The 27,483-nt window shown below is 35.7% G+C and overlaps 1 protein-coding gene across 1 annotated transcript; it reads right to left on the minus strand.

Moving 5' to 3' along the window:
• Positions 1-1,649: 1,649 nt before the first annotated feature.
• Positions 1,650-27,476, minus strand: LOC128229299 (sperm-associated antigen 1-like). The gene is made up of 22 exons (XM_052941141.1): positions 27,399-27,476; positions 24,889-25,028; positions 23,937-24,011; positions 22,995-23,079; positions 22,121-22,243; positions 21,596-21,663; positions 20,812-20,986; positions 20,329-20,428; positions 19,411-19,488; positions 15,915-16,021; positions 13,323-14,166; positions 12,804-12,975; positions 12,048-12,128; positions 10,111-10,477; positions 9,535-9,642; positions 8,777-8,866; positions 7,596-7,709; positions 6,726-6,897; positions 6,046-6,396; positions 5,567-5,641; positions 3,508-3,603; positions 1,650-2,555 (listed from the first exon to the last, which is right to left on the minus strand). The coding sequence occupies exons 2-22, from the start codon at positions 25,011-25,013 to the stop codon at positions 2,461-2,463; spliced, it is 3,501 nt and encodes a 1,166-aa protein (XP_052797101.1). The 5' UTR covers positions 25,014-25,028; positions 27,399-27,476; the 3' UTR covers positions 1,650-2,460.
• Between the last annotated feature and the right edge of the window lie 7 nt (positions 27,477-27,483).

Consider the following 27,483-nt stretch of genomic DNA (forward strand, 5'->3'; position numbering starts at 1 on the left):
TTTACTATGTTGATAGTTTATTGGGACAGGGTTTGGATATTGCCATTCAATTTACAACAGGAACTCAGAGACCCGGTCTTCGTAACTTATGCTGTTTCCAAACAAATAATCATCACTAGGTTTATGATATCAAAGATAAACATATACTTTGTATTTCAATAACTTTGTCGTAAAATATGTTTGCGTTTTCATTTTGTTGCAATCATAGCCTCAAATCGACCAATATCGTGTTAAGAAAGTTTCTAGAAACTTGGAAAGGATTTGAAAGAATTCGCAATGGTAACCATCACTACCTGGGACTTTAAAGCCGAGCCTCGGTAAGAAAAACATAAATGTTCCAGCCATAGAACATGCATCCAGGACGACTTGCTGATCTCCATGAGTGAAGAAGGGTGCTACAAAACATAACCGGGTGCATCCTAAAACCCTAATGTATTAGCTGTTGAAGTCAACTATGTATTGTGTTCAGTTCGAATCAATTATTACGTGTGATATACAGCACTGTTATATTTTACTTTATACAACACTATGGAATTTTTGGCCCAAAGTCAAACATTTGGAGAAAATAAAGAGTTCACTCTTAACTTCAATCAGAATAAATCGTGCTATATATCTTCAAGAACTTTTTCTCGCCCCAAAATACCTTTAGACAAAATTCTCGCGAGTCGACATGATGATTTACAACTGTACGTAGATATTTCCATATTTCACAACCAAATCTCGGCCGGCTTCGTGCCACGTGTAAAGTGTTAAGTTTCACAAGGAACGCAATGTAGACATGTTTATACTTCATGAGAGTTGACCTCATGATCATCAATATCTCATTTTAGTGTATATATTTTAGACTAAGGTTATATTGATTTACCCGTATTCTTTATTGAGTTATGATAGCAGTTTATAGTTTAAATGTTTTTTCTTCAGCATTATGACCCTTCCTAGATGGAAGTCTTAAGTTTTTGTTTGTTGTAATTTTGTGAGTTCGAACGTGTTGGTGTGTATGCTACTTTGTCGTCTGCAACATCAAAGATTTAAATTTACCTATCTGGTGTTTTCCATTTTATGCATTTCTTATATTTGCATTGAAAGGATGTGACAGAATCAAGCCACGAGCTCTGTATATAACATAACAGTAAAACATAGTGGGGTCAAGCGGTATCGGTGTCCACCTTTCACCAAAGAGGTCATCGGTTCGAAACTGACCAGAGGTATTTTCTTATGGCCTATCAAAAACGGACACTAGTGTTAGTTTTTAAAGCTATAAGCTTTCGCCGTAGTGCAACTAAAAACATTAGTTTAAACTAAAGCCTTTAATATCAGACACTGATATAGTGACATGGCACTAGAAGGTAAGGGTCATACTGGAAGGGAAAACACACGCTTCAACAGACTGCTTAATACTACGTGTTTAATGTAAATGTATAGTTAATACCGCACCATAAAGGTGACATATATTGGCGATTGCATTACCGAAAATTTGAAATAGATGGTCATCATTTTTGATCACGTGACCTGTCTGCCATTACCACCCTCCAGATTCCCAACAGTCTGATACGATACACTGCATTTTCTTTCAGAGATTGCTGCATAATGGACGAAAATTAAAAAAAAAGTAAGTTACAAGGGCAGGGATGACTATATATGACTGTAAATCGTTTTTTTCATATTTTTTATTCTGCAATATATCAAACAAAATAACAGCTGGTTTAAACTCCCATTATGCATCAAATAAGAAAGTATCGACTTAAATACATTGCCACAAAGGATAGTATCGTAAACACCTATTATAACAGGGATTGAAAATAATGCACCAACATACATAATGCACCAGTCATTGTAACCTCGCTCCCCCAACTCAGGTCCAGTGGTATACCGGGGATAGCCGGGGAAATGGGCTGTGTTTTTACCTTCCAGGTGGATCCGCAGTGCCGGGTGAATGCGGTGGTTTTGTCTTTGCGCCAAAAATAGCGGGTAATGGGCCTAACCTAGGGTCCCTGAGGGGATTTTACCGGCAGTTCGTCCCCGAAGGACGGGGATCTTACCCGGGCTTGGCTGGACCGAAAGACAAAGTCCCTGCTATTCCCCGGACCTGGGGGGGGGGGGGGGGGCGTGATTACAATTGACTGGTGCATAATGATAAATACAAATGCCATTATAAGTAAAATTCAGGAATCAAGTGTCCTCTTGCATGATTTTTATCGCTGCAGGAAATAACTTGTAAGGCGAAGCAACAACATTTATGAATCAATTTTTGCTTTGGTGTTCACAACAAAGGTTTGTAATAAAACTTGAAAGTCCATTGGATAAAATAAATTCACAAATCAACTGGTGTAAGTAACTTCATTTCCTCCTCAACAAAATGGTTCCAACAAAACAAATGCTCATAAATAAACTACCAATCATAAAAACAATAGTGAATTGTCAATTATCATTCATTAACCATGCTCATTTAAAATTCACAACTCAAAGCCCATAACTCTTCCTTAACGCCTGTATGTCGCCAGAGTTGTAGACCTTGGATGCTTTAGTGGTCAGCTGACTCATAACTGACTCCACATCTAGAAGGAAGTAGAAACAGAAATTGAATAAACATAATTATATAATTGTAACCTTGGCTGAAATATATTACAAAATTTTACTATAACCTTGGGTTGTTGATAAATGAATTACAGATGTTTAGGAAAGATGAATGCTGTCTCTCATCATATGATAAGGAGTATCAGAGTACCTATTTGAAAATCGTTTCCACACAACATAAAAAGAAAACTATAGTTTGATCTGTTGAAGAAAATACGACACAATGAATAGGTATATAATTTTAAAAACTACATTGAGAATAAGAAGCATGATGTATGTAAGCAGTTGTATAGTTCTGTAGCCATATTCATAAAACTTCTTAATGAAAAATTTGAACTATAAGTAAGTGAAAACAATCAAATTTTAAACATATAATTTTTTTACATACTCTTTAATTTCATCTAATGTATTATCATGCATTATCTTTTAAACCTTTTTCCTGCCATATTTCATATTTTTGGTGGAAAAACATAAGTTTTTCTTTACATTCAACTTGGGAAAAATGATTTTTTTCACGAAGTTATTTTTTCCCTGAGATGGTTTATGAAAACAGTCAACATCTAAAACTAACATTAATAGTTAAAACGCTAAATGAATACTTGCTGAAAAAAGATAACTGTGCATTATAATAACTCTATCTCAAATTGTCTGAAATAATTAAGGTTTAATTCATTAATTATATGAATACTAGTTTATACCCTAGGGGGTATACTTCAAAAATGTGTGGCAATTTTTAGAATAAAATTGAATTTTAAATAGAACCATTGTTATTTCTTAAGCTTTAAAATTATATGTTGGCCTTCACAGTCAAATATTCACAGCTGAGTCACAACAATGTTTCTGTCCTCCTTTCTTCTGCATTGGACATCTTAAATTCAGGGAAAAGAGAATAAAGGATACACTTGTTACCTATGTAAATAAATATCAACCAACCTGTTTTATCCTTAGCTGACATAAACATGGTTATAAATCCAAATCTGGGCACAGTTGAAAGGTTCTTAAGAATCGCATAACTCTCATTGTTTTCCCCTGTAAATATAGTTGAACAAGAGATGTTTGTCAAACATTATGCCCCCCTGAGCGCCATGTTGTCAGGATTATATGGACAATTGAATGAAATATGCATGGACTGAAATGACAGCTGATTTGTTGCTGTTTTAAGATTATGACCATTAAAGTGTGAGGATAAAGTGTGTTATGACCGTCATGACCTTTGACTCTATGAACTCAAAATCCAGAGTCATTAGCTGGTCACCAGAAACCTAAATGTCAAGCTTGAGGGCCATGGGTGCAGGCATTGTCAAGTTATCACAAGACAAGTTTTTTTCGTTCAAGGTCATTGTGACCTTGAAATTTGACCCAATGACCCCTTAAATCATAAGGGGTCATCTACAAATCAGATGCAACTCCAAGTCAAGTTTGAAGGCCATGGGTTCAGGCATTGTTGAGTTATCACTCGGACAACCTTTTACCATTCAAGATCACTGTGACCTTGACCTTTGGCTCTATGAATCAACTGGTCAGGCTTAACATCCATGTCAAGTTTAATGATCATAGGTTCAGGCATTGTTGAGATATCAGTGGGGGAAGATTTGTTAACTTTTTTGCGTTAAAGGTTACTGTGACATTGACCTTGGCCTGATGACCCCCAAAGTCGATAGGGGTCATCTACTGGGCAGGCCCAACCTTCATGTCAAGTTTGATGACCATAGGTCCAAGAATTGTCGAGTTTGCTTTCAAGGTCACTGTGACCTTGACCTTTGACCCCTAAAATCAATAGGGGTCATCTACTGGTCAGGCCCAACCTCCATGTCAAGTTTGAGGGCCATGGGTGCAGGCATTGTTGAGTTATCACTTGGACAACCTTTTATCATTCAAGGTCACTGTGACCTTGACCTTTGGCCCAATGACCCCTAAAATTAATAGGGACAATCTTCTGGCCGGGTTCAACCTACAAATCAAGTTTGAGGGCCATGGGTGCAGGCATTGTCAAGTTATCACTCGGATAACCTTTTACCATTCCAGATCACTGTGACCTTGACCTTTGGCCCAATGACCCCTTAAATCAATAGGGGTCATCTACTGGTCAGGCCCAACCTCCATGTCAAGTTTGAGGGCCATGGGTGCAGGCATTGTTGAGTTATCACTCGGACAAGCTTTAAAATTATTTTACCATTAAAGGTCACTGTGACCTTGACCTTTGACCCGATGACCCCCAAAATCAATAGGGGTCATCTACTGGTCAGGCCCAACCTTCATGCGAAGTTTGGTGACCATACGTCTAGGAATTGTTGAGTTATCACTCGGACAAGCTTTGGTCTACCGACGGACCGACCGACATGCCTGTGCAAAGCAATATACCCCTCTTCTTCGAAGGGGGGCATAATTACATTAGATAATGAGGAATTATACCATTTGAATGAAAGAAACACTGTGTGAAGCTGAAGACTACGAACTGAATGAGAACTTGGACATAGGGTGTACACAGCTTTAATAAGGTATATCACAGTCTATGGGTTTAATACAAGAAGGAAGCAAACCATTATACAAAATAGTGTAACACGCAACCTTCTTATATTAGCCACATACTACTGATGCTTGGAACATTGTGACAATAACCTAGCACTACATTGTTAAAAATTAATTATCCTATCAAGTTGTTTCATTTCTTTCCTTATTTTCAGAAGTATATCTTAATTATGGTAACATTTTAAAGCATTGCAAAATGGTGTCTACTTAAGTCCAATATATACTAATAATAGCAACTTGACAAGCAGAAATTGGTTTTATGATAATCCTTTTTTTTAAGTTTTCTTTTTTTCATTTCATTCCCAGTAAGTATGTTTAACATAAGCAGAAGCATTCCTTACAGGTAGATATAACTCATTGTTTTGCTTACATCACGTTACTGTTACCTATTATAACTCTCATATTCACTCATAACTCTAATTCATAATTGATAAAAAAGTTAATTTAGAGGGAAGAGCTATACCATTAGGCAGGTAGTGTTCTGCTACACATCGGGTGATGATGTTTAACATGCTTCCATCCAGTTTGTTGGAAATCACTGAAATATACATAAAATGTCAAGAAATGATCAAAAGCAATGACTTATCAGCCTTCAACTGTCTCAAAGACCCCATGCTATACTTTTATACAAATGTCACATCGGTGAATCTAGTGTTTACATAGGTAAAAAGGTAGAACTTCGGACTTTACATGTTTTAGCCTCTGAATGAAAAAGTATGTACCAGTCTTTATATCGGATGGTTTAATCTGCTTTAAGAGATCATAGTATGTACTCACCAGTCTTTATATCGGATGATTTAATCTGCTTTAAGAGATCATAGTATGTACTCACCAGTCTTTATATCGGATGATTTAATCTGCTTTATGAGATCATAGTATGTACTCACCAGTCTTTATATCGGATGGTTTAATCTGCTTTAAGAGATCATAGTATGTACTCACCAGTCTTTATATCGGATGGTTTAATCTGCTTTAAGAGATCATAGTATGGCTCCACAGTTTCCGACTTCTTTAAAGCATTCCAAGCTGATATAAACTCAAAAGGTGTTGCCTTGTCTAACTTTGGCCCTGACTTCGGTACAGACGGCAAACCAGTGATTGTATCTGTGACGGTTGTTGATTTCTTTTGTTGTTTCTTTTCTTTTTGTTCGTCTTTTGATGTTGATTGTTTAGTTGATTGTTTTGTTGGTTTTGTGGCCGGTGGCTTTTGTTCGCTTACTTCCTGGATTTGGGGTTTGCTGGTATCATTCTTGCTTCCTTTTGAAGACGGATCCTTTGTTGATTTTTGGCCACCTGAAATAGATATCATAGGCTCTAACAAATAAAATGAATACGTAGAGCCATTATTTTTTTCTATTTTAACTGCAAAATATGTAAGCATGTTAAACTAACAAAAAGTATCAGTGGTGTTAACTGTCAATGTTATGAATCCTTTAATAGTTATAAACATATACTCTTTACTTTATTTAAAGCTCAAGGAAACTAGTGAAATGCTTTTGAAAAGTTATAAATGTATTTTCAAACAAACATCACATTTAAGCAGTTTGTTTTCTTGACCTGGTATTAGTCAACATAATCACTCAACTTTAACTCAAATATATCATACATAGCAAAATACAAACCTTCATGAGTTGTCCCCCTTTCTGAAGACTCTTCATCACTTTCTACCTCCTCAATGACCATGCGCTTTCTTGGCTTACTTCCCTTCTCACTTTGATTAGACTTGCTTTGTTTTTCTAACTTTGCTTTCTCTTTCTTTTCCTTTTCTATGTTGTCCTTCATTTCTTGTAGCTCCTGTATAAACAATGCCAGACATTAAAGCTGCACTCTCACATATTGTGTGTTTTGACATCTTTTTTGGATTGAACCAATTATTTGCAAATGTCTGGAAACCAGTGATATTTACCTTCCAATATTTATGTTTTATGGCTAAAAACGTGACTAACGCTTCAAGAAAAATGGAATTTTTGGCAATTTCCTAAACAATTGAGATCGGTTCTATTTGTTAGAAGTCTTATATGTCTGAACTGAAGGCATTGATACCGAATCAGCGGATTCTGAGCCCCAAAAAAGAATATTGTTAAAACTGTCAATCTGTAAGAGTGCATCTTTAAAGTCAGAATAGCAATAAATATCTTGAGATAAGACCGTAAAAATATAAAATCCTTAATTCTTAGAGGCCCTTCTACTTGAACTTGTCTGATTTAAGTCAGCCATCAGGGCGACTTAAATCAGACAAGTTCAACACATAATTATTTTATGTAACTATGGTACATAAAATAATTATGTGTGTTAACTGGCCATTAAATGCTGCTAACGCCAAAAAGCAAATACTACAAGAAAATGCATTTTTAGGAAATAACCTACATTGATTTGTACAACGACCCATTTTTATGGAAAAATAAAAACAGCACATCTTATGACAAAGATGGCTTTATAAATCTTATGACAATTCCCTTTTTTTAAGGTAAATCAAAAGAATAAGACCAGACCTGTCTCCAGTAGTTCTTTAGGACCTCCATCTCCTTTTTGGCTGCTGCATTGCTGGGATCTACTTTCAGAAGATGACTCAAGTCTTCTATTCCCTCCCGATATTTTTTCAACATCTGCAAGAACATATGCATTTTCTTTATAAATGAGTGCATGCCACATGTAGAAGATGTTGCAATAGTTTTTCATGACCTCAGTCTTCATTTTGCCACTAGTGTGGTTGTGGGCCAACTTTGACAAGGTAACTTACATTCTCTTTTTCACAGCTTCAGGTAAGATATTTGGTCAATATTTTTTAACTATATAAGTGTAATTGCAATTCTAGTAGCCAATTAACAAAACTTTACATAAGCATAAATACACTTGTTAAGTTACTCAGAAAACATTTTTCAATTGCACACTACAATCAACCTCTTGACTTTAAAATGTTCAAATCAATTTCACAGAACAAATCAAAAATGAAAAGCAGATACTCCTTTCTAAGATTAAACTTTTATTCAAACCCATTAAATTTTTTGAACTGAATTACTTTCAGGAATTCATGATTTCATGACATGAATTAATGAATTTATGATTATGGATTAAGCCATAATTAACAACATTATTATTGGTCACTCTTGGTACCAAAGATTACACAAGAGAGTGGTCTAGTACAGAGCACCTGGTGGAAACTTCCACACACAAAAATAAGGCAAACATTCCATCCTAAATAAGAGCACCAACTGTAACGCCTGTCTTTATTTTAGGACATCAAGTTTGGTGATAAGTTGTTGTACATTTTTCCAAATTTAGAGAGTGGACACTGTAAGTACAATTCAAGGGTCGTAACTCTTGAGTGACAGAGGCAAAATGAATGGTTATCAAACCTGACCAAGATATTCTGCCCAAACAAGTTTTTACTAATTTTGTGATGATTTGAGATCAATTTTAGGTAATTTCTATAACTAAAGGGTGATAACTCTTGTGTCACTGCAGCAATATGACTGGTTATCAAACATGTCTATGATATAATGCCCATACATTTTTACCAAATTTGGTGATGATTGGACAAAGGCTCCTTAAGTTTTTGAACGGACAAAATACTGGACATACAATGTAGCCCGCCTGCCTGTAAGCTGCAGGTAAAACTATAATATGTCCTGTTCTACGATATGCTGTATAAAAACAAGAATCCCACACCAACCTTTCTAGCCTGCGCCCTTCTGAACAAGGCCTTCACATTATCTTTTTCCAAGGTCAAGGCCTTACTGCAGTCTGCTTCTGCCTCTTTGGTCTGGAAAGAAATGTAAATAGTTATACATAGCTAGATTGCAAAGGCAACAATAAGACAAATTGAATAACCCATTTGAATAGCCTGCTTTCTTAATAGAAACCAATGTACCTGTCCAGATTTTCATAAGGTCATTAGTAGGTGTCTCCCAGTAAGGCTCAAACCAAAGACTACTATATTGAAATGTTGACACTTAACCACATCGCTCTTTAATTCGTGTCTATTGGTGCATTTGTAACTTAAAGGTTTTTTATTGGAGTTGGAAATCAGTTGTTAAAAAGAAATCATTGAAAATATTCTCTCTGTAAATGTAGCAAAGACCACTCATGCATTGGTAATTGGTCATTTTGGTAAATCTCACGATCTTCTACAAATAATGTTTGAATTTTTATTAATTAATAATCAACCAGTCCCCAAAACCCTCAATCAGATTTCACAACAATGGACTAAATTTTGACACAAAAAACACCTAGCTTGAGCCATGTTATTGTTATTAATACTTTATTTCAAGAGTTCGACAAACAGTTCTGTTATTTTCCTTAAAGCGCATCGCGACGCGACCAACCTGTTTATAGTAGTAACAGTTAATCCAATATATACCCTCATGTACAAGTGTTTTCACATGTATAAATCCCTTAAAACACCTCAATCAAATCAATTAATATACATACCTGGTTAAGTCGAATGTAGCACAGAGCCCTGTTTGTGTAGGTGACTGTCTGATCTGGTAATACTCCTTCACACTGAGTATATAACTGAGCTGCCACTCGGAAATTTCCCTACAATCAATTTGAAATAACCATGTGTTTAAAGTTTAACTTAGTCACACTTTACATTTACAGCTGTATGGAATTGTTACATGTACGGCTGTACGGAATTGTTACATGTACAGCTGTACAGAATTGTTACATTTACAGCTGTACGGAATTGTTACATGTACAGCTGTACAGAATTGTTACATGTACAGCAGTACGGAATTGTTACATGTACAGCGGTACGGAATTGTTACATGTACAGCTGTACGGAATTGTTACATATACAGCTGTATGGAATTGTTACATATACAGCTGTATGGAATTGCGTGTATTCATAGAAGTAGAAGATAAGAAGAAAAATATGATGTTCTTTTACATCAACTTTTAAACCATTTTGTTGAGCTGTGTCAAGGAAAAAACATGATTTGCCTGAGACAAAATCCTCCAATTGAATATAATGCATAATAATAATGATTAAATAATAATTTTTACCTTTTTAACAGCCTCATTTCCTTGAGCTTTCAGAGCATCAAACTGTTGTTGAGGAGTAGGCTTGGACCTTTCCTTTGGCTTTTCATCTTTTTCTATTGGTTTACTCTTTCTTTCTTCTGACTGGCTACTCTTTTGTGTAGGCGGCTGTGATTGGCTGACTGGAGTCACATTACTTGAGACTGATTGGCTAGGCACAGGTGTGCTTTCCTGTGACTGGCTGGTTACTGGAGGTTGAGTTAATACAACAGAGCCTATTGATTTCCCATCTAGACAAACTATTTCGGGAATTTCTGTTGGGTTGACTTTTGGGGGATGCAACTTATGCCTCCATTTTGGCCCGTCTTTTTGTTGCAGCATGTCCTGACACCTTATTACACAAATCGATTTATTTCAAGCAAATATGAAAACTTGAAAAAAAGTTTATCTTTCTGGTATATGTATTTTTTCTGAAAGCTTAGAAGCAATTTTGTTTATTTCACAACATTTCTTATTTATATCTAATGTTAAAAGAGGCAGATGACTGAATTGCTCATAGGGCAGAGAATTTAATAATGTAAGATAAATTTTACACTCATTGCTGCCTTATTTCTAAAGAACATACACAAAGTTATGCAGCCTGTAAAACTTAGAGTTGAATGATAATTTCAAAATAAAAGCACCACAGATATAATTCCATCTTTCAAAGTTAAAAAACAACAATAACAACAAAACAGGACATGGAGAATTACTAAGGCTTGTCTGGTTTTATTTCACTCAAACAAGTGGCATAACTGAACAAAATTTATTAAAATTATTATATGGACCTTGCCTTATAATTTGCATTATTTGAATGGCATGAGCAGTTTTAAGTCATGGCCAAGCAGGGTTCGAATTAAGACTCGCATACTCGCAAAATGCGAGCGACATTTGCAAATTGCGAGTGACTTTTATTCAAGCTCGCAAAATTCTGCGAGTGGCTTTTTCTAGACCACAAAATGTTAAAAGGAAAGAAGAAAAAACATGAACTTAACTCCACAACGTAGTCGAGGGTAAACAGCTTATAAGTGGCATGTTTACTCTACTAGTATAAAGAATACAGTACGGAGTCACGCTCTAGTAAGTTTCAAAAATAGAACAAATATGGAAAAGGCCGAGTTTTATCTCTAATCTTTCCGGGATGCTCCGAGGCGTGCATAATACAAAGTGAATACGAATGATAAAATCACCTAGCTCAATCATTGGCTAAATTTAGCGCTTTTGCGCACTTTATGTAAACCCCATCATCCTTTGAATATATTTTCGCCCAACTGTCAAAATGAATAGACTTTGTTGATCGATATATTTCATGGTCCAAAGTATCCACGCTACATTTACTGTTGCTTTTTTTTTATTTTAAAATTATGATGTTATTGTTTTTAATACTTAAAGACTTAATGAAATCTGTAGCGTGCTTGTCGAATGGATATAAAATGACCCAATGGCGGGATAAATATACAAAGTGAACAATGTCAAATTATTGGACAGCTTTGTTATCAAAAAGCTGCCAGCAACAGATGAGTCTTTCCGTACCCCCCAAATAGAATAAGCCATCAACAAGTTCTAGTAGTCGAGCCACTCAAGATTGATACTTTTTAATATTCATAATATGTCTTAGGTGTAAATTTCTACTTTAATTAGACAAAATTTGAGGGAATAAAGCAAATAATAAAATTGCAAGTTGATTTTTCAAAATTGCAAGTTGATTTTTCATTTTGCGAGTTGCCTCAAAATGCACTCACAAAATTTTGCGAGTGCTCTTCAAAGTTAAATTCGAACCCTGCCAAGGTTAGTTTTTGTGACAACAATGCTGATGATGACAACGACACTAAGGCTATGAAAATACTTGATAAAATAAAAATCCCAATAAAAAGACATGCTATAAAGATGACTAGAGTCTAGAAATAGCTACACATTAATACCTCTTAGTTCCCAAATGTGCCTGATCAACTCTGCTATCCAATAACAACACATGTCGGTAGTCACAATAGGCGCGGTCAAATCTGTAAGAAAAAACACTGCATGAAGAAATCAATTCTTCAAGTGTACAATGAAAGCTAATATTGAGTGTTGGAGTCCTTGTTCTAGGATGTAAGGTAGAGAGTATTGAAAAACCTCCATCATCTGCAAGCTGTTTTCTGCATTAATTCATTATTTAAATTGAGATGTAAAATGTAGATGAAGTTATATCGTTTAGAATGAAATAATTTGTGACAGGTTCCACCTGCATAGAGTCTAAAAAACAAGAGGATGAAATATGCGAATTTTCTGCCATCTTTTTTATTTGCATTGAACTTAATTGGCCACTAACAAAAGTTTCAACAACAGTTCTTTTAATATTTTAATAACAGTCTCAAGTGTGAGGTGTTTCCTTTTTTAATTCTAATATCTCAAACAAAGTTGGTTTTCTATTAAGCTTAACATGTTGCTGGTAAATTTTGTTAATACAACGAGAAAAGTGTCATCTATAACTCACATAAATACCAAGACTAAAGATGCACAGCCACACATTTCAAAAATACAACAACAACAAAAAAAGCTTCAAACCCAAACGGGTGCGGGCTCAACACAGTATGGTACAACTCTAGGTGAAGCTGAGCAATCATTCACAGCCCAAGGCAGAAGGACTGCAATACACATTTAGGGCCTATTATACCCTAATAAGGATATCTACATACCTTTCTAAATGCTCATAGGCACTGGCCCTCCTGCACAAAGGCTTAACACTGTGTGGCACCAGTCCAAGTGAAGCCGAGCAGTCCTTCACAGCCCCTGGTAGTTCCCCAATTTTCAAATGGCACGCAGCACGATTACTCAACATCAGAGAGAGGTTTACAATCTGGTTATCAGCTGAAGAATGAAGTTTATGATGTTTAAGCCAGATTATAGTTTCTTATGCCCATAATTTTGTCTATACTGAATTTATTCATATTCCTTAAAGTAATGATTTACTCTAATTACCATATTTGGGAAACTTTGTACATTCATGAAGAGCATCATAAATTATTAAATTGTATTGGCGTGCATTCAAGCCACATCTTAAAAACATCTATGAGTTTATGTATCATTTAAACTTCCACCCATCTCATTCACAATGTATTCAAATTGAAAACATTTTTTGTATTAAAAATAAGATGATCAAATTTCAAATTATTTACTAATCAAATATTGACGAAAGTTCCTTACAAAATACTTACTCTTTTCCAGTATCTCAATTATCTTTGTATACTTTAAAGCTGCCTCCCCATACTGTCCATTTTTGAAGTACTTTGTAGCCTCTTCCTTCAACTTCACACAATTAGTAGGGTACTCAGTCATGAAAAACACTGGTCTCTTAATATGCTGCACTGGAGCTGGTTTAGAATCTTCTGACTCGGTTCCAGTGTTATTTTCATCCTCCGTGTTATTTTCAGTCCCATTGGTAGCATCATCATGTTCTGAAGTATCACTTTCATCTGTTTCTGTACTGTCAGGTTTATAGTCTTTCTCGACAGCCACTGGTGATTCTCTGCCTTCTTTTGTGACATTTTCTACAGCTATTTGTTTCTTACTTGGATCCTTTTCCTCTGGTAATGATTCAACAGTACCATTTTTATTGCTTTTCAAGTCTTGTTCACTGTTGTCAAAAACGTTTTCAGCAGGCGTCTCTCTTTGTTTACCAACAGTAGCTTTTCCTGTTTGTCCATCATAATCCCCCCAAATGTCTTTAGCAGTTGCTTCCTGTTTGCTAATCACTTTTTCTTCACTTATTACCTCTTTAGCTAAATTACCATTAACACTGATCTCAGTTTCTTTTTCTTCTTCATCATCAACCTCCTCAATTTTCATTCTCCTGGCGGTTTTACCACTATCTTTCCCTTTTTGTTCACTAACACCTTCCTTGTTGGCAGTATTGTCAAAGTTATCTCCCTTTGAATCTGAGTTGCCATTTCTTACTGGAGTAGTCTCCCCTTCCTCCCCCTCTTCCACTTCTTGTATCTTCATTCTTCTACCCTTTTTCTTTATTTCTTGTTTCTCTTTTGCAACTTCAGCCAGCAAATCCTGTGAATGACATTTGAGTCTAAGAATTGTACCAAATTTAAAACAGTATTTAGAGGCATTTAGTGGTTTTCATGTAAAAAATAGATCAAAGAGGTAAGAACAAAGATGTTCCCTTAATCTAAATGTTTTTTTTGCTTTTCAAGTCTTCAATTCAGAATTCTTATCGTCAAAAAGGGCATAATTACACAATTATTAAAGCAAGAATTAATTACCTTGCTGACTTGTTATGTGTTGTCTTTGGCAACATAAGTACTAAGTTTCTCTTGTATATGACACAGGTTGAGAAAAATGTGCAGCCAGCCCAGTGCTCGAAGCCAGGACGCTTGCTATCAAGGCAAATGCTCTACAGACTGAGCTACCAGGCCGCTTACACATCTCCTCATCGCCTATATAAGTAATACATGACATACTCCCCTGCAAAGTTAGAATTTGTCCCTGAAATTCCAGCGTAGAGATCAAGGGGACCTGATCTCAAGAAAACCAAGGTTGGATATTGAATACATGTACATATACAGTCCCTCTATCTTGTTGGGCATCATTTGTCACAGGGCATGAGAAATGTGTAGCAAGACCAGAAAACTGTACCTGGGACACCTCGCTGACAGGGCAAGTTTTTTTAACGACTGAGCTACAAGGCTGCTTACAAACCTTTTCAACTACTGTGTAGATAATCTTACCGGGACATATAAATCTGGAATGGTTTAAGTCCAAGGGTATTCTTTTTACACATCGCCATAGACAATGAGACATAAACTTATACAATACATGGACGTTCTTTCTTCGAAAAACAAGTAATCTTAAGATTAACACCTCTTTAATACTCATAGATACTGAATCAGTGATTTTATCCAGTAAATTGGCCGTTTCATTGACACAGCCTCAGGATTGACCATTTCATTGGACATGGCCTCAGGATTGACCATTTCATTGGACATGGCATTGGCTATTTCTTTGGACAAAGCCTAAGGAGTGACCATTTCATTGGACACAGCCTAAGGATTGGCCATTTCATTGGACATGGCTTCAGGAGTGACCATTTCATTGGACACAGCCTAAGGATTGGCTATTTCATTGGACAAAGCTTAAGGATTGGCCATTTCATTGGACACAGCCTCAGGTTTGGCCATTTCATTGTACAAGGCCTCAGGTTTGACCATTTCATTGGACACGGCCTAAGGATTGGCTATTTCATTGGACAAAGCCTAAGGATTGGCCATTTCATTGGACACCGCCTCAGGATTGGCCATTTCATAGGACACGGACTCAGGATTGACCATTTCATTGGACACGGCCTAAGGATTGGCCATTTCATTTGACATGGCCTCAGGATTGACCATTCCATTGGACAAGGCCTAAGGATTAGCCATTTCATTGGACACGACCTCAGGTTTGACCATTTCATTGGACACAGCCTCAGGATTGTCCATTTCATTGGACAAGGCCTAAGGATTGGCTATTTTATAGGACACGGCCTCAGGATTGACCATTTCATTGGACAAGGCCTAAGGATTGGCCATTTCATTGGACACGGCCTCAGGTTTGGCCATTTTATTGGATGCAGCCTCAGGAATGGCCATTTCATTGGACATGGCCTCAGGTTTGAAATTTTTTAATTGGACATGGCCTCAGGATTGACCATTTCATTGGACACGACCTCAGGATTGGCCATTTCATTTGACATGGCCTCAGGATTGGCCATATCATTTGACATGGCCTCAGGATTGACCATGAAATGCTTTAGATTCTACCTGTGCCTTTTTGTTGTTTGGTTCTTTGCTGACCACAGCTTCCAGATCCCTGCGAGACTTGTCAAAACACTTCAGTCCCTTGTACGCCATACCTCGCCTCATCAATGCTATAAAACATAGTTTCATCGACATTTACAGCATAGAATTAAAAGAATGTAATATAAATAAGTTGTTTGGAAAATTTAAAAACTTGCTTTTATGAGTCAGAGTCTGTACACACACTGGAGACTGTAAACCTGAACCTGGGCCACCCTATCACAACAAGAGATGTTTGTCAAACATTATGCCCCCTGAGCGCCAAGTTGCCAGAAATATTTGGACAATTGAATGAAATATGCATGGACTGAAATGACAGCTGATTTGTCATTGGATGCATATGAGGCAGGTCATCTACTGGTCATACCTAATCTTCATGTCAAGTTTGATGACCATAGGTCCGGGAATTGTTGAGTTATCACTCGGACAAGCTTTGGTCTTCCAACAGACCGACCGACATGTGCAAAGCAATTATATAACCCCTCTGCTTCGAAGGGGGGCATAATTAAACTAGATGTTCACTGAAAACTGATACTTCAACTCATGCATTTAGTGACATATAAATTTCTACTGTCTACTATATAAGAAAATAAAATATGGACAATCAGAAAACCTTTTTTCAGCTTACAGTCACACTGACCTTGACCTTTGACCCACTGACCTCAAAATCAATAGGGTTCATCTGCTGGTCATGACCAATAAGCCTACCTAGTATGAGGTCCCTGGGTCAAAGCGTTCTCAAGTTATTGATCGGAAACCGTTTTTCATGTTAAGGTCACACTGACCTTGACCTTTGACCTCAAAATCAATAGGGTTCATCTGCTGGTCATGACCAATACACCTACCAAGTATGAGGTTCCTGGGTCAAAGCGTTCTCAAGTTATTGATCGGAAACCGTTTTTCATGTAAAGGTCACACTGACCTTGACCTTTGACCCACTGACCTCAAAATCAATAGGGTTCATCTGCTGGTCATGACCAATAAGCCTACCTAGTATGAGGTCCCTGGGTCAAAGCGTTCTCAAGTTATTGATCGGAAACCGTTTTTCATGTTAAGGTCACACTGACCTTGACCTTTGACCCACTGACCTCAAAATCAATAGGGTTCATCTGCTGGTCATGACCAATACACCTACCAAGTATGAGGTTCCTGGGTCAAAGCGTTCTCAAGTTATTGATCGGAAACCGTTTTTCATGTAAAGGTCACACTGACCTTGACCTTTGACCCACTGACCTCAAAATCAATAGGGTTCATCTGCTGGTGATGACCAATACACATACCAAGTATGAGGTCCCTCGGTCAAAGCGTTCTCAAGTTATTGATCGGAAACCATTTGGTATTCCGACCGACCGACCGACAGACAGACAGACCGACCGACCGACCGACCGACCGACCGACATGTGCAAAACAATATACCCCACTTTTTTCAAAAGGGGGCATAAAAATACTCAAGTCATCTCAATCTCAGTCTCAACTCATTTTACCACTTTAAACTTTAAGCGTAATATGATCCGAATCTTGTATGTTTATTGCTATTTCAAAAACATGATTTCTCACAGAAAGTGTCGGTAAAAACCTTTTCTCAACATCTTGTATAACTTATTCTGGAGCAAAAAATGTTGTTTTCTTTATTTGTACTCAATTACATTTCATGCTGTAGAAGACAATTTGTTTGGAATCTTAACCAAAGATTTTAATCAACATATTTCATGAGAGAATGCGCTTTAAAAAGGCGTAAAAACATGTAAGATTTTTAATAACTCTTGATGCTATGTGGTCAAATGATTTGAGTCTGAGTATTTTTGTGGTATTGGGCCAGGTGGCAATATCACAAAACAAGAGGCACATCAGTGCCTGTGCTCCACTGGCCAAAAGGTTCAAGCAAAGACCACCTAACGAACATTTTCGTCAAGTTTCATAGAAATACAATCATCAATTTTTGAGGAGAAGTTATTTAAAAAAAATTTTTACTTTAATAGCTCTGGCTGCCATGTTGTGCAGTGGACCGAAATGATTTGGGCAATTTGAGTAAAGGAGCACCAAACAAACATTTCTGTCAAGTTTTATCGAAAAAAGGTCATCGGTTTCGACGCCAAGTCGTATAAAGTTTTTTTTATTTTTTAGCTCTGGCAGCCATGGTGTGCAGTGGACTGGAACCATTTAACAAATTTTGGTTAATGACCATCCAAGGAACATTTCTGTTAAGTTTCATCAAAATCTGATCATCGGTTTCTGAGAAGATGTTCTTTAAAGGTTTTTCTATTTTTTTGCCCTGGCAGCCATGTTGTGCAGCCGACCGGAACCATTTGAGCAATTTTGGTTAAGGACCACCCAAGGAACAATTCTGTCAAGTTTCATCAAAATCTGCCTATCCGTTTCAGAGGAGATGTCGTTTAAAGATTTTGCTATTTTTAGCTGTGGCGGCCATATTGTGCAATGGACCAGAACCATTTGAGCAATTTTAATAAAGGACCACCCAAGGAACATTACTGTCAAGTTTCATCAAAATCTGCCGAACCGTTTCAGAGGAGATGTCGTTTAAAGATTTTGCTATTTTTAGCTCTGGCGGCCATATTGTGCAATGGACCGGAACCATTTGAGCAATTTTGGTAAAGGACCACCAAAGGAACATTCCTGTGAAGTTTTGTCAAAATCCGCTTATCAGTTTCAGAGGAGATGTTGTTTAAAGTAAAAGTTTACGCAAGCACGCACGCACTCACGACGGACAATCTGTGACGACATAAGCTCCATGGCCTTCGGCCAGTGGAGCTAAAAAGTCAAATAACAATTTCATATTCAGCTCATATTAACACATAACATTGAAAGTTATTCAAAATCATATATGTTTTCCATAATTTAAAAGCTTATTATTCAGGGAAATGTTGATTAAAAACTTTGGTCAAGATTCCAAAGAAAAAAATACAGCAAAGAAGTAAATGAGTACAGTACAGCTCATTATTTTTTTTAGCCATTACTAAAGTACATCTTTTGTTGTAAATTTTTATTTCTTGAAAGGAACATAAAATATTTTGAACCATACTGTGCTTTTTTATGTGGTCAAATGAGTTTGAGATATCACATGAGTATTTTTGTGATATTGGGGTCTTTATTCAATAAGCAACTTAGATTGAACATAAAATTAAGATCATAAACTAAATGTTTTGATTGGCCTGTATATTTAGCTGACCATGGCCTGAATGGAACCACTGTGGCATGTTTAAGAATTAGAATTAGACCAATATTGAATACTGGCCCTGAGGTCTAATTCAATATTGCTGCTATCCTTGTTTTAAGACACGCCTCAGTGATTCATTTGACCAGTTGTTTTTACAGTCAAATAAAAACACTTTCTAATCTTAAAATTGAGTAAAATCAGAGTAGTTATTGATTACCGCCCTATGTTAGCTACACCTCCGTAAGTCTAACCTCCAGTACAAATGACCTAAATACTACGGCCTACCTTTAACATTGTCAGGTTCCATCTTCAACACAGTGTTCACATCATCTATCGCCTCCTGCCACTGCGTAAACTTCAGGCCTGGAACACGACACAGTTTTACAATATATAAACCTTCATGCAGATTCCGTTTTTAGCTGGATTTTGTACCCAAATCACAACATAGACCATCCATTTTTAGAGTGTTATATAACTTTACTCATGAAAGCGTCATAACAATTTTTTACAACACAACTTTGGGTAAATCCTGGGCAGTCACAGGTGTGACGAACACCCTGATATGTGGCCTGGTCACAGGAATGGTCAACTACTTCTAAAGGCAACAACTCCATCAAACATGGGTTGTTTGTAACATAAGGCAAACTGAATCTGTATTTTATAGTGATGAACATGTGTACCCAATATTATTTAAATACATTGTATTTACCATATGTTATCTTCCAGACATCAAATCTTGGCAAATTCTATGTTGAAAAGGGGACATAACCATGTCAAATATAAGCAGCTTCTAACAAAGTTTATTGTATTTCATGGCGTCGACATTTGTACAAAAACTATTTAAAACAGTGGACTCTGTCATAAGTTATCATCCTGATACCATTTTTGAAAAAAAATACATTAAAAAGGGGACATAACTCCTAAAAAAATAGTGGTTGGAAACCAAAATCAATTGACCTGTATTTTATGGGGTTAAAAATGTGTACCTAAATATTTTAATCCATTCTGCAGATCTTATTTACAGTCAATAGGTTTTGAGAATGAATATGATCTTATTCAGATTATTTTTAAGACAATTGACATAGATTTAATGATACTTTAATAGTAGTATTACTACATGTGTATCAATATTGTAGTCAATTTGCTTAGGAATGAGAAACTTAAAAAAATAGAAATTGTTTGGAAATGTAAGTTTAAACTTACGAGCTAGTGCTCTATTGTTATAAGATGCTGCTGTGGGGAACAGGAAAATACTTCTGGAGTAATAGGTGATAGCCTCTTTAAAGTCGTTGGATCTGAAAGCCTGAAACATACCAATTGCCGTCGTTTAGTAAAACAAATTCATACACATGTATTATTTTGCCTTTTAAACATGGACGATGATGGTGATTAAAAGATTAATACTTAAAACTTGAATTGGTAAATTTTCCATTAAAATGATTGTTTTAGTGAATCTGTCCCTACTATTTGTATGTGTCACTGGGCATTCTTTTCCTTTTTCATATTCGGTAAATTCAAACCCATGTTGCATCTTTATTTGGTAAGAGTTTATGTTTAATTCCTAGAAATCTCCATCAATTCCAATAAATTCCTCATGCTTGTAGCATATCATAATCCACAAAGAGTCAGAAATTCATCTGATTCATTAAGACAGTAAAAAAGCAGAGAATAACAAAACCTGCCCACCTCGTTTCCCTTGTCTTTCTCCCTGTCAGCCTTCATGCGTTTTTCAGCCTCAGAAAGTCCTGTTGTATCTACAGTTTCCGGCAGATTTGTCATCTCTCGATTGCCGATAAAGGTCCGCTCGCTGACCTTACTGTCAGCTTCATCGACTTTTTCAAGTTCTTTGTCAACATCAATCCTGTTCATCAAGAGAGTACAGTTAGTACAAGGGTTATGTCACAGAAACATCTAATGTTGAAGTTGTACCTTTTCCTTGATTTCAACTATTATTATCTTCACTGCTTCAGTCCATTGGCTTAAAGTGTTATGCTAATAGGGGCACAATATGGGTTCAAGGGGCACTATTTAGGTTAATGGGGAACAGAATAGGTTAACTCTCTGTTCCAAATTAAATGTCAGCACGCACAGGGTTGGGACACAATTTCAATGATGTCATTTCTAAATGACACTTAGTGCCCATACAAACTGGATCATTTTTTTAAAAAAAGTGTAACTAAATGCCTCTCTTGAAATACAAATTTTGGTGCTCACTCAGTGAAATATATATTACAATCTTACACTGAAACAAACAATCGTCCTCTATTTATTTCAAGAGAGTGTTTTAACTTATTCATTGCTCGTAAACTTTTATGCTTTTTGTAACATTAATTTGTGCACGGTTTTGTTGGAAAACTGTATTGTTATGAGTTGGTATTTATTATTAGAGTTTTTTACGCACTAACAACATATAACACAAACTGTTTCATTAAAACATATTACAAAAAGCACCATTCTTCTGTCAACTTACTTGTCCCAATCTCTGTACTCTCTTGGCATCACACGCTTGTTAGACTTTACTGGTTTGTTGGATTTAGCCTACAAAAAAAATAAAAATAAATAAATTTAACTCAGACAATTACATTTGATATATAAAAATTCAGCTATTAGTTTAAACAAGTATTGTTTTGTTCTTTCAGTTGCGTTTGACCTCATGGAGGACAAGGATAACTGTACATATGGTGTTCAAACTTTCTTTAATTTTAAACAGAAACTTTATAGATTTTCATATACATGCATTCAAGTATTAAAACTGTTCAATCATTAATGTCAATGCAAGGTTCTCAATAAGCTTTGGCTCAACTGTCTTAAATAGTAAAGTTACCGACCAGCTACTACTTATTTTTCTCAAAATTCATTTATTTTTCCAAATTTGATACGAAATGATACAAAATTGAACCATCAAATTTGGCTGGCAGTTGATTCTAATTGATAACACTGTAATGCATAAAAATAATTAGGGTTTATATAAATATATATATATATAAATACTCACTCCATCAGCTGTAAGAGTTATTGACCCTGATCTAATGGGAGGCAACTCTGGTTCATCTGCTTGTCCCTCAATAATTTCCCCTTTCACTCCAGAGTCCATGTATTTCATGTTGGATGTCCAGCTCTGTAAATAACTCATGAATTACAAATCATTGTTAATAATCAACTATATTCCATCAACTTTGAAAGTTATTATTTCCTGCGCTTATGGGAGGTAACTCTTGTCCAGCTGTCTGTTTCTCACTTACTGCCCTCATCTGTTGTGATATTTCTCGTTGTTTTTTTTATATTATTACAGTACATGGCTCCCCAATTAACTCTTTTTTGTGGTTATATGAAAGGTGCAGGTCTCCATTAAAAAGTATTATTTTTTTCTCCAAGAAAGTTGAATTAACCCCTCAGGAAAGCACTTTTAAAAAGTCCTAAAATATATTTGTCTCAAAACATCAATGACCTTTAAATTTAACAATCTTTAAACTATCTGGCATCAGTTAGCACAAGTATGTTTAATAGTTAACTAAGTAAGAACATTTTTATAACGATTTAAGTAAAAGCATATCTTAATTCCTCCGAGTTTTCTTAGTCCTCTGTCAGGCTGCAGATGGATACATCAGCATATATCATTCTTTTTTACTATCACAGTGACCTATACCTTGAGTCCCAGCCTCTTTGTTTTTTTTTAATCTTTACCATTTCAGAAACTTAGGGCATGTGAATGGATACATCAGCATCTACCATTCATTTTATACTATCGCAGTGACCTATACCTTGGGTCCAAGCCTCTTTACATTTTTTAATCTATATCAGTTCAGAAACTGAAGGTGTGTGAATGGATACATCTGCATCTACCATTCATTTTTCACAGTTTTATTTACCTTGAGGTCCTCATCAAGCTGTTGCCTTTCATCCAGTTCAAGGTCACCCTTGCTAGAAAGTGGGATTTCCTTGCGCAAGAGACGGCTGAAATTGATTAAAAAAAAGTGTTTAAATAGCAATTACTTTCATGCATGTGAGGAGTATATATGACAATGACGCAATTACTTCTTTATGGTCAGGATATTTAAGAGCTTAGTTTTAGCTTATGTTGTCCTGTTTAAGTGGAATGATAAGTGCACTCACTAACCAGGCGTGGGGTAAGTGGGTTACCTCTGGATACTCTGGCCCCGATTTCTCGAAAAACTTCTTAAATCCCTTACAACATGATCAAGATAAGCTCACTATTTTTAGTTCACTATTAATTGTAAAATGTTTACTTCTTTAAGTGTTTTTAGAATTCTATGAAGAGCTTTCACATGATATTCACACAAAAAAACATTTTTCATTTATCAAAAACAAACTAAAGTATGAATTTTGGCTATTTGAAATAAGCTTCTGAAGCCTGTTAAGCTTAAGAAGTTTCGAGGAATGGGGGCCTGGGGTGGTATTCATAAAACATCATAAAGCATTTCAAAACTTAAGTCATTTTCCTACCTTATCTCTCTTAGCAAATGTTATAATAACTTTATACTCCCTGAAATACTTCATTTTCAATAATTTTGTCAAAAGTACATACTTTTCTTTTAAAAACATTTCTACTTTTCTTTTAATTTAACTATGAACACTCTTTTGACTTAAGTTAAGAAATGGCTGAAGAAATTTTATGAAAATCAACCCTGGTTTCTGCACAATATAAGACCACACTCTTGTGTAACATCGTGCCAGCATGAGTGATGAATATTATGTTGTAAAAACTGGTTTCACAATTGCCTTGTAAAATAATGAAGTTTGAACTACTGTTAACTATATGGCTTATCATCGCCTACGGATCTTGCACAAACCTGTTTGGGTTGAGTTCCTTAATTTTCTCTTCACAACACCTTTCCAGCTGCTCATAATGACCCTCCTCTTTAGACCTTTATTAATAAAATCAACAATTAGTTATTATGAACAAAAAGCATGGTGTAGTGGTATTTGTGTCTCTCACCCAGGAAATAAAGTGGTTTGAGACTGGCCATCAGTACTTTCATATTGTCTCTCAAGACACTGATTGAAACCAAACAGGAATACTGGTTGTTTATATGAAACAGATTGATATCTGCTCTCTTAATTAAGGAATGAATTGCAGGCTTGATGTCATTATCGGGGTATGAACGCAATTGGACAATGAACAAAAAAATAAAAATATAGCAAAGAAAACCACTGGCACTGATAATGAATCAACTCATACGTCATCCAGTAAGTGCAGTGGTTAACACACTCGCTTCTCACCTTGACGACCTGGGTTCGATTATCGGTCTGGGCGCATGTGAGTTTCGTTTGTGCGAGTCATCAAGCCAGACAAGTGGATTTCCTCTGGGTACTCCATTTTCCGCCACAATACCAGACCACACTCTCTCAAGAGTTATTAATATAATGTTGCAATAGCTTAATTCACAATCGTTGTAAAATAAATCAGCTAAACTAAGTCATACGACTAGTAACATCGTCACATCCATTTTATTGAAAAATATATTTTTGCTGATTTTTAGACATTGATGAATACAGATATCATCAATGCTGATGTTTTCCCTTTTGTTTTCTTGCATGTACTTTGAAGAAATTCCCAGTTTGACCATTTAATGTATCGATGTGGGCGTAGTGGACGAAGATCCAATTCTTTAAATTAAAATCTAATCAACAGGCATACAGTGTAATATATTCATGTTATACAAATTGTTGGGAACATTTTTTTCAACCAAAGACTTTTCAATGACATGTCAATTAATTTTTTATTATTTTGTTCATACTTACTTTAATACCCTGTATATCTTTTCTAGCTCTTTTATATCAGCACAATTGTTGATGTAGGAGAAATCCAGATGGCCGAGTGGAATTTCATACCTCTTGGTTGAGCCCTGCATCACCGGAAGATCCATATTTGCTGAAGCTCTCTAAGGTAAAAAATACCATAATATTTTTAACACAAGAATATTTATCATAAATAATTTAAATTAGAATATATTTGATGTCATATGACTTTGAATAAACTTCTCAACTTAGTTGATCCTTATTCAGGACTGGTCCCAAGCATGAGTAAGGCAAAAACATATTTACATGTGTACTTTTACGTGTTCTATAATAACATACATGTAGAGCTACAGAAAATGTTTTACTTAAAGTGCATTCAATGCCTAAATGTTATTTTGTGAAGTGAAATGTACACCTTGGTTCCATCCAAGAAAGTGTAATGGTAATTGTTACTGGCACAAACAGGCATGTATTTACACATACAATAATTTTTATTATGGTTGATCCTAAAGCCAATAAAACAGATGTTTGATTTGATATTGTAATTGGCCAATTTTAAAACCCAAATATGCCAATTATGACTCTTATCTGAAGCTTGGTACATGTGTAGAATGATTTACATCATATTAATTTTCAATGGCTAAGTTTAACATTTCAATAAGTGAAATGTGAAGTGTTCTTTGGGAGGGTGTTCATAATGACAAAATGTTCATAAGTAATTAGCGTAAAAATTGGATTTATTTTCATAGAAAATATCTTTATCAGTTCTTTGGAAATCTTTATTGGAAAATTTGCTATTTGCTCCATAATTACTGAAGCCCCATTGGAAAGAACCAACCAAACATTTAGCTAAGTCAGTAGAGCATTGTACTAGCAGTCTAATGTTCAAGTAGTTGTAGGTACAAGCTGGCAACATATGTTACCAATTCAATTTGGTACAGTTAAAGCTTTGATAATATCAGGGATGTGATTGACAAGGCAGCTAACAGGCTGATACCATTTCTGCCAGGGGTTTGGCTGCAAAACTGGCTTTTTAAAAGCCATTTTGAGGGCTCTCCTGCCAATAATTTGCATACAATCACACAGTAATCACACACAGAGTTTGGTATGTGGTCACCAAGCCAGACAAGTGGGTTTGCTCCGGGTTCCCCCACAACACAAGACCACACTCTCGCATAAAATCCAAAAGTCCAACAAGAGTGATTAATATGTTTTAATAACTTGTTTCACAATCGTTGTAAAATAAATATGTTAAAACTAAATAATCACAGCATCGATGCCGAAGTTGTTATCAATATCCTTCTTCTTCCCATTGATATGTTGGTTATTTTACATTTGATTAATTTTTGGGGTCATTTTGTGTGTTCAACAAAGGAAAGTATTCACGAGAGAGTTTTTACTATGTGGTCCATGTTGATGCCATGCTATATAAAATTGAAAAGGAAGAAGAAGTTGATGCAAGATGACATACTGGTCCCATTCACTCATGTTTCCAGCCAATCCCACTTCAATTTGTTTCTACTATTTAAATCAATCTGAAGGATTTTCTCAGTGTTGACTACCATAAATCATTGTGTATAGTACACACCTTTTCCCCCCAAGAATAAATAAAATGCCTGCGTCTTTTTTTATAATATTAGGCTTTTGACCGTTTTTTTTCCGAAGTTCTTTTCCAGGCGAAATAGGTTTGTTTACATTTCAATTCAAAGACAGCAGTAGAAAATCGGGTATGGTTAGCATCAACAGATGACAACAAATAAAAGAAGTTAATTATTTTATCATTTTTGTACATACACTGTACTATTAAATAGCCTTTGTAATTTTACGATAAAATTTGTCAAAACAAATATGGCTGCCAGTGATTTTGATAAATATGACATTTTTTCAATGCATCCTTAATATACTATTAAGTGGTACTCTCTTCTATTTTGCTTGTATTTTTTGTCTGCACATATTTACGAAAGCGTCCTATACACAATGATTTACGGTGCTTGGTTTTATTTTTATAATTATATTCATACTGATTGGACTAGATGGAAGGCTTTGACTTATAAGAAGATTCATCGAGTATGATTGACTAGGCTAAGTGTATATCTCTAGAAGGAACCCGGGAACTAAACAGTAAATCTATGGGATCTCAGGAGCTTGGAACTCGACTTCACCCACCCATACATCTTTTTTTTTGCATTTACAGTATTCACTAAAATGGTCCCTAAATCAATCGGATCCGCAGAAATCCCCGGACAACTCACATCCCTGTAGTTTATATCCAACAAAAAAGTGTGAAGTGCATTCTACAAAGATACAGAATATTCTAAAACTATTCAGAATCAGCACCAAGTTGACTAATAGCCTGAATATGCATTTTCATTTTTCCATATGAAAATATACGAAACTGAAAGTTGGGTTTATTAATCAATAATAAATTATCGTTGCATTAAAAAACTAAGATGATATCAATAACTCGAACAAAGACAAATGTTGTAAGAAGGTTTAACTATATCTTGACTCACAAAATATCTTTTATTTTGGAAAAAACGTGTTTATTCGAGATTCGTTTCCAAGCGGAAGTGTATACTTGCAAATACTCTTCACCGG

This window comes from Mya arenaria, chromosome 1 (assembly GCF_026914265.1).
Source record: "Mya arenaria isolate MELC-2E11 chromosome 1, ASM2691426v1".
NCBI classification, from domain to species: Eukaryota; Metazoa; Mollusca; class Bivalvia; order Myida; family Myidae; genus Mya; species Mya arenaria.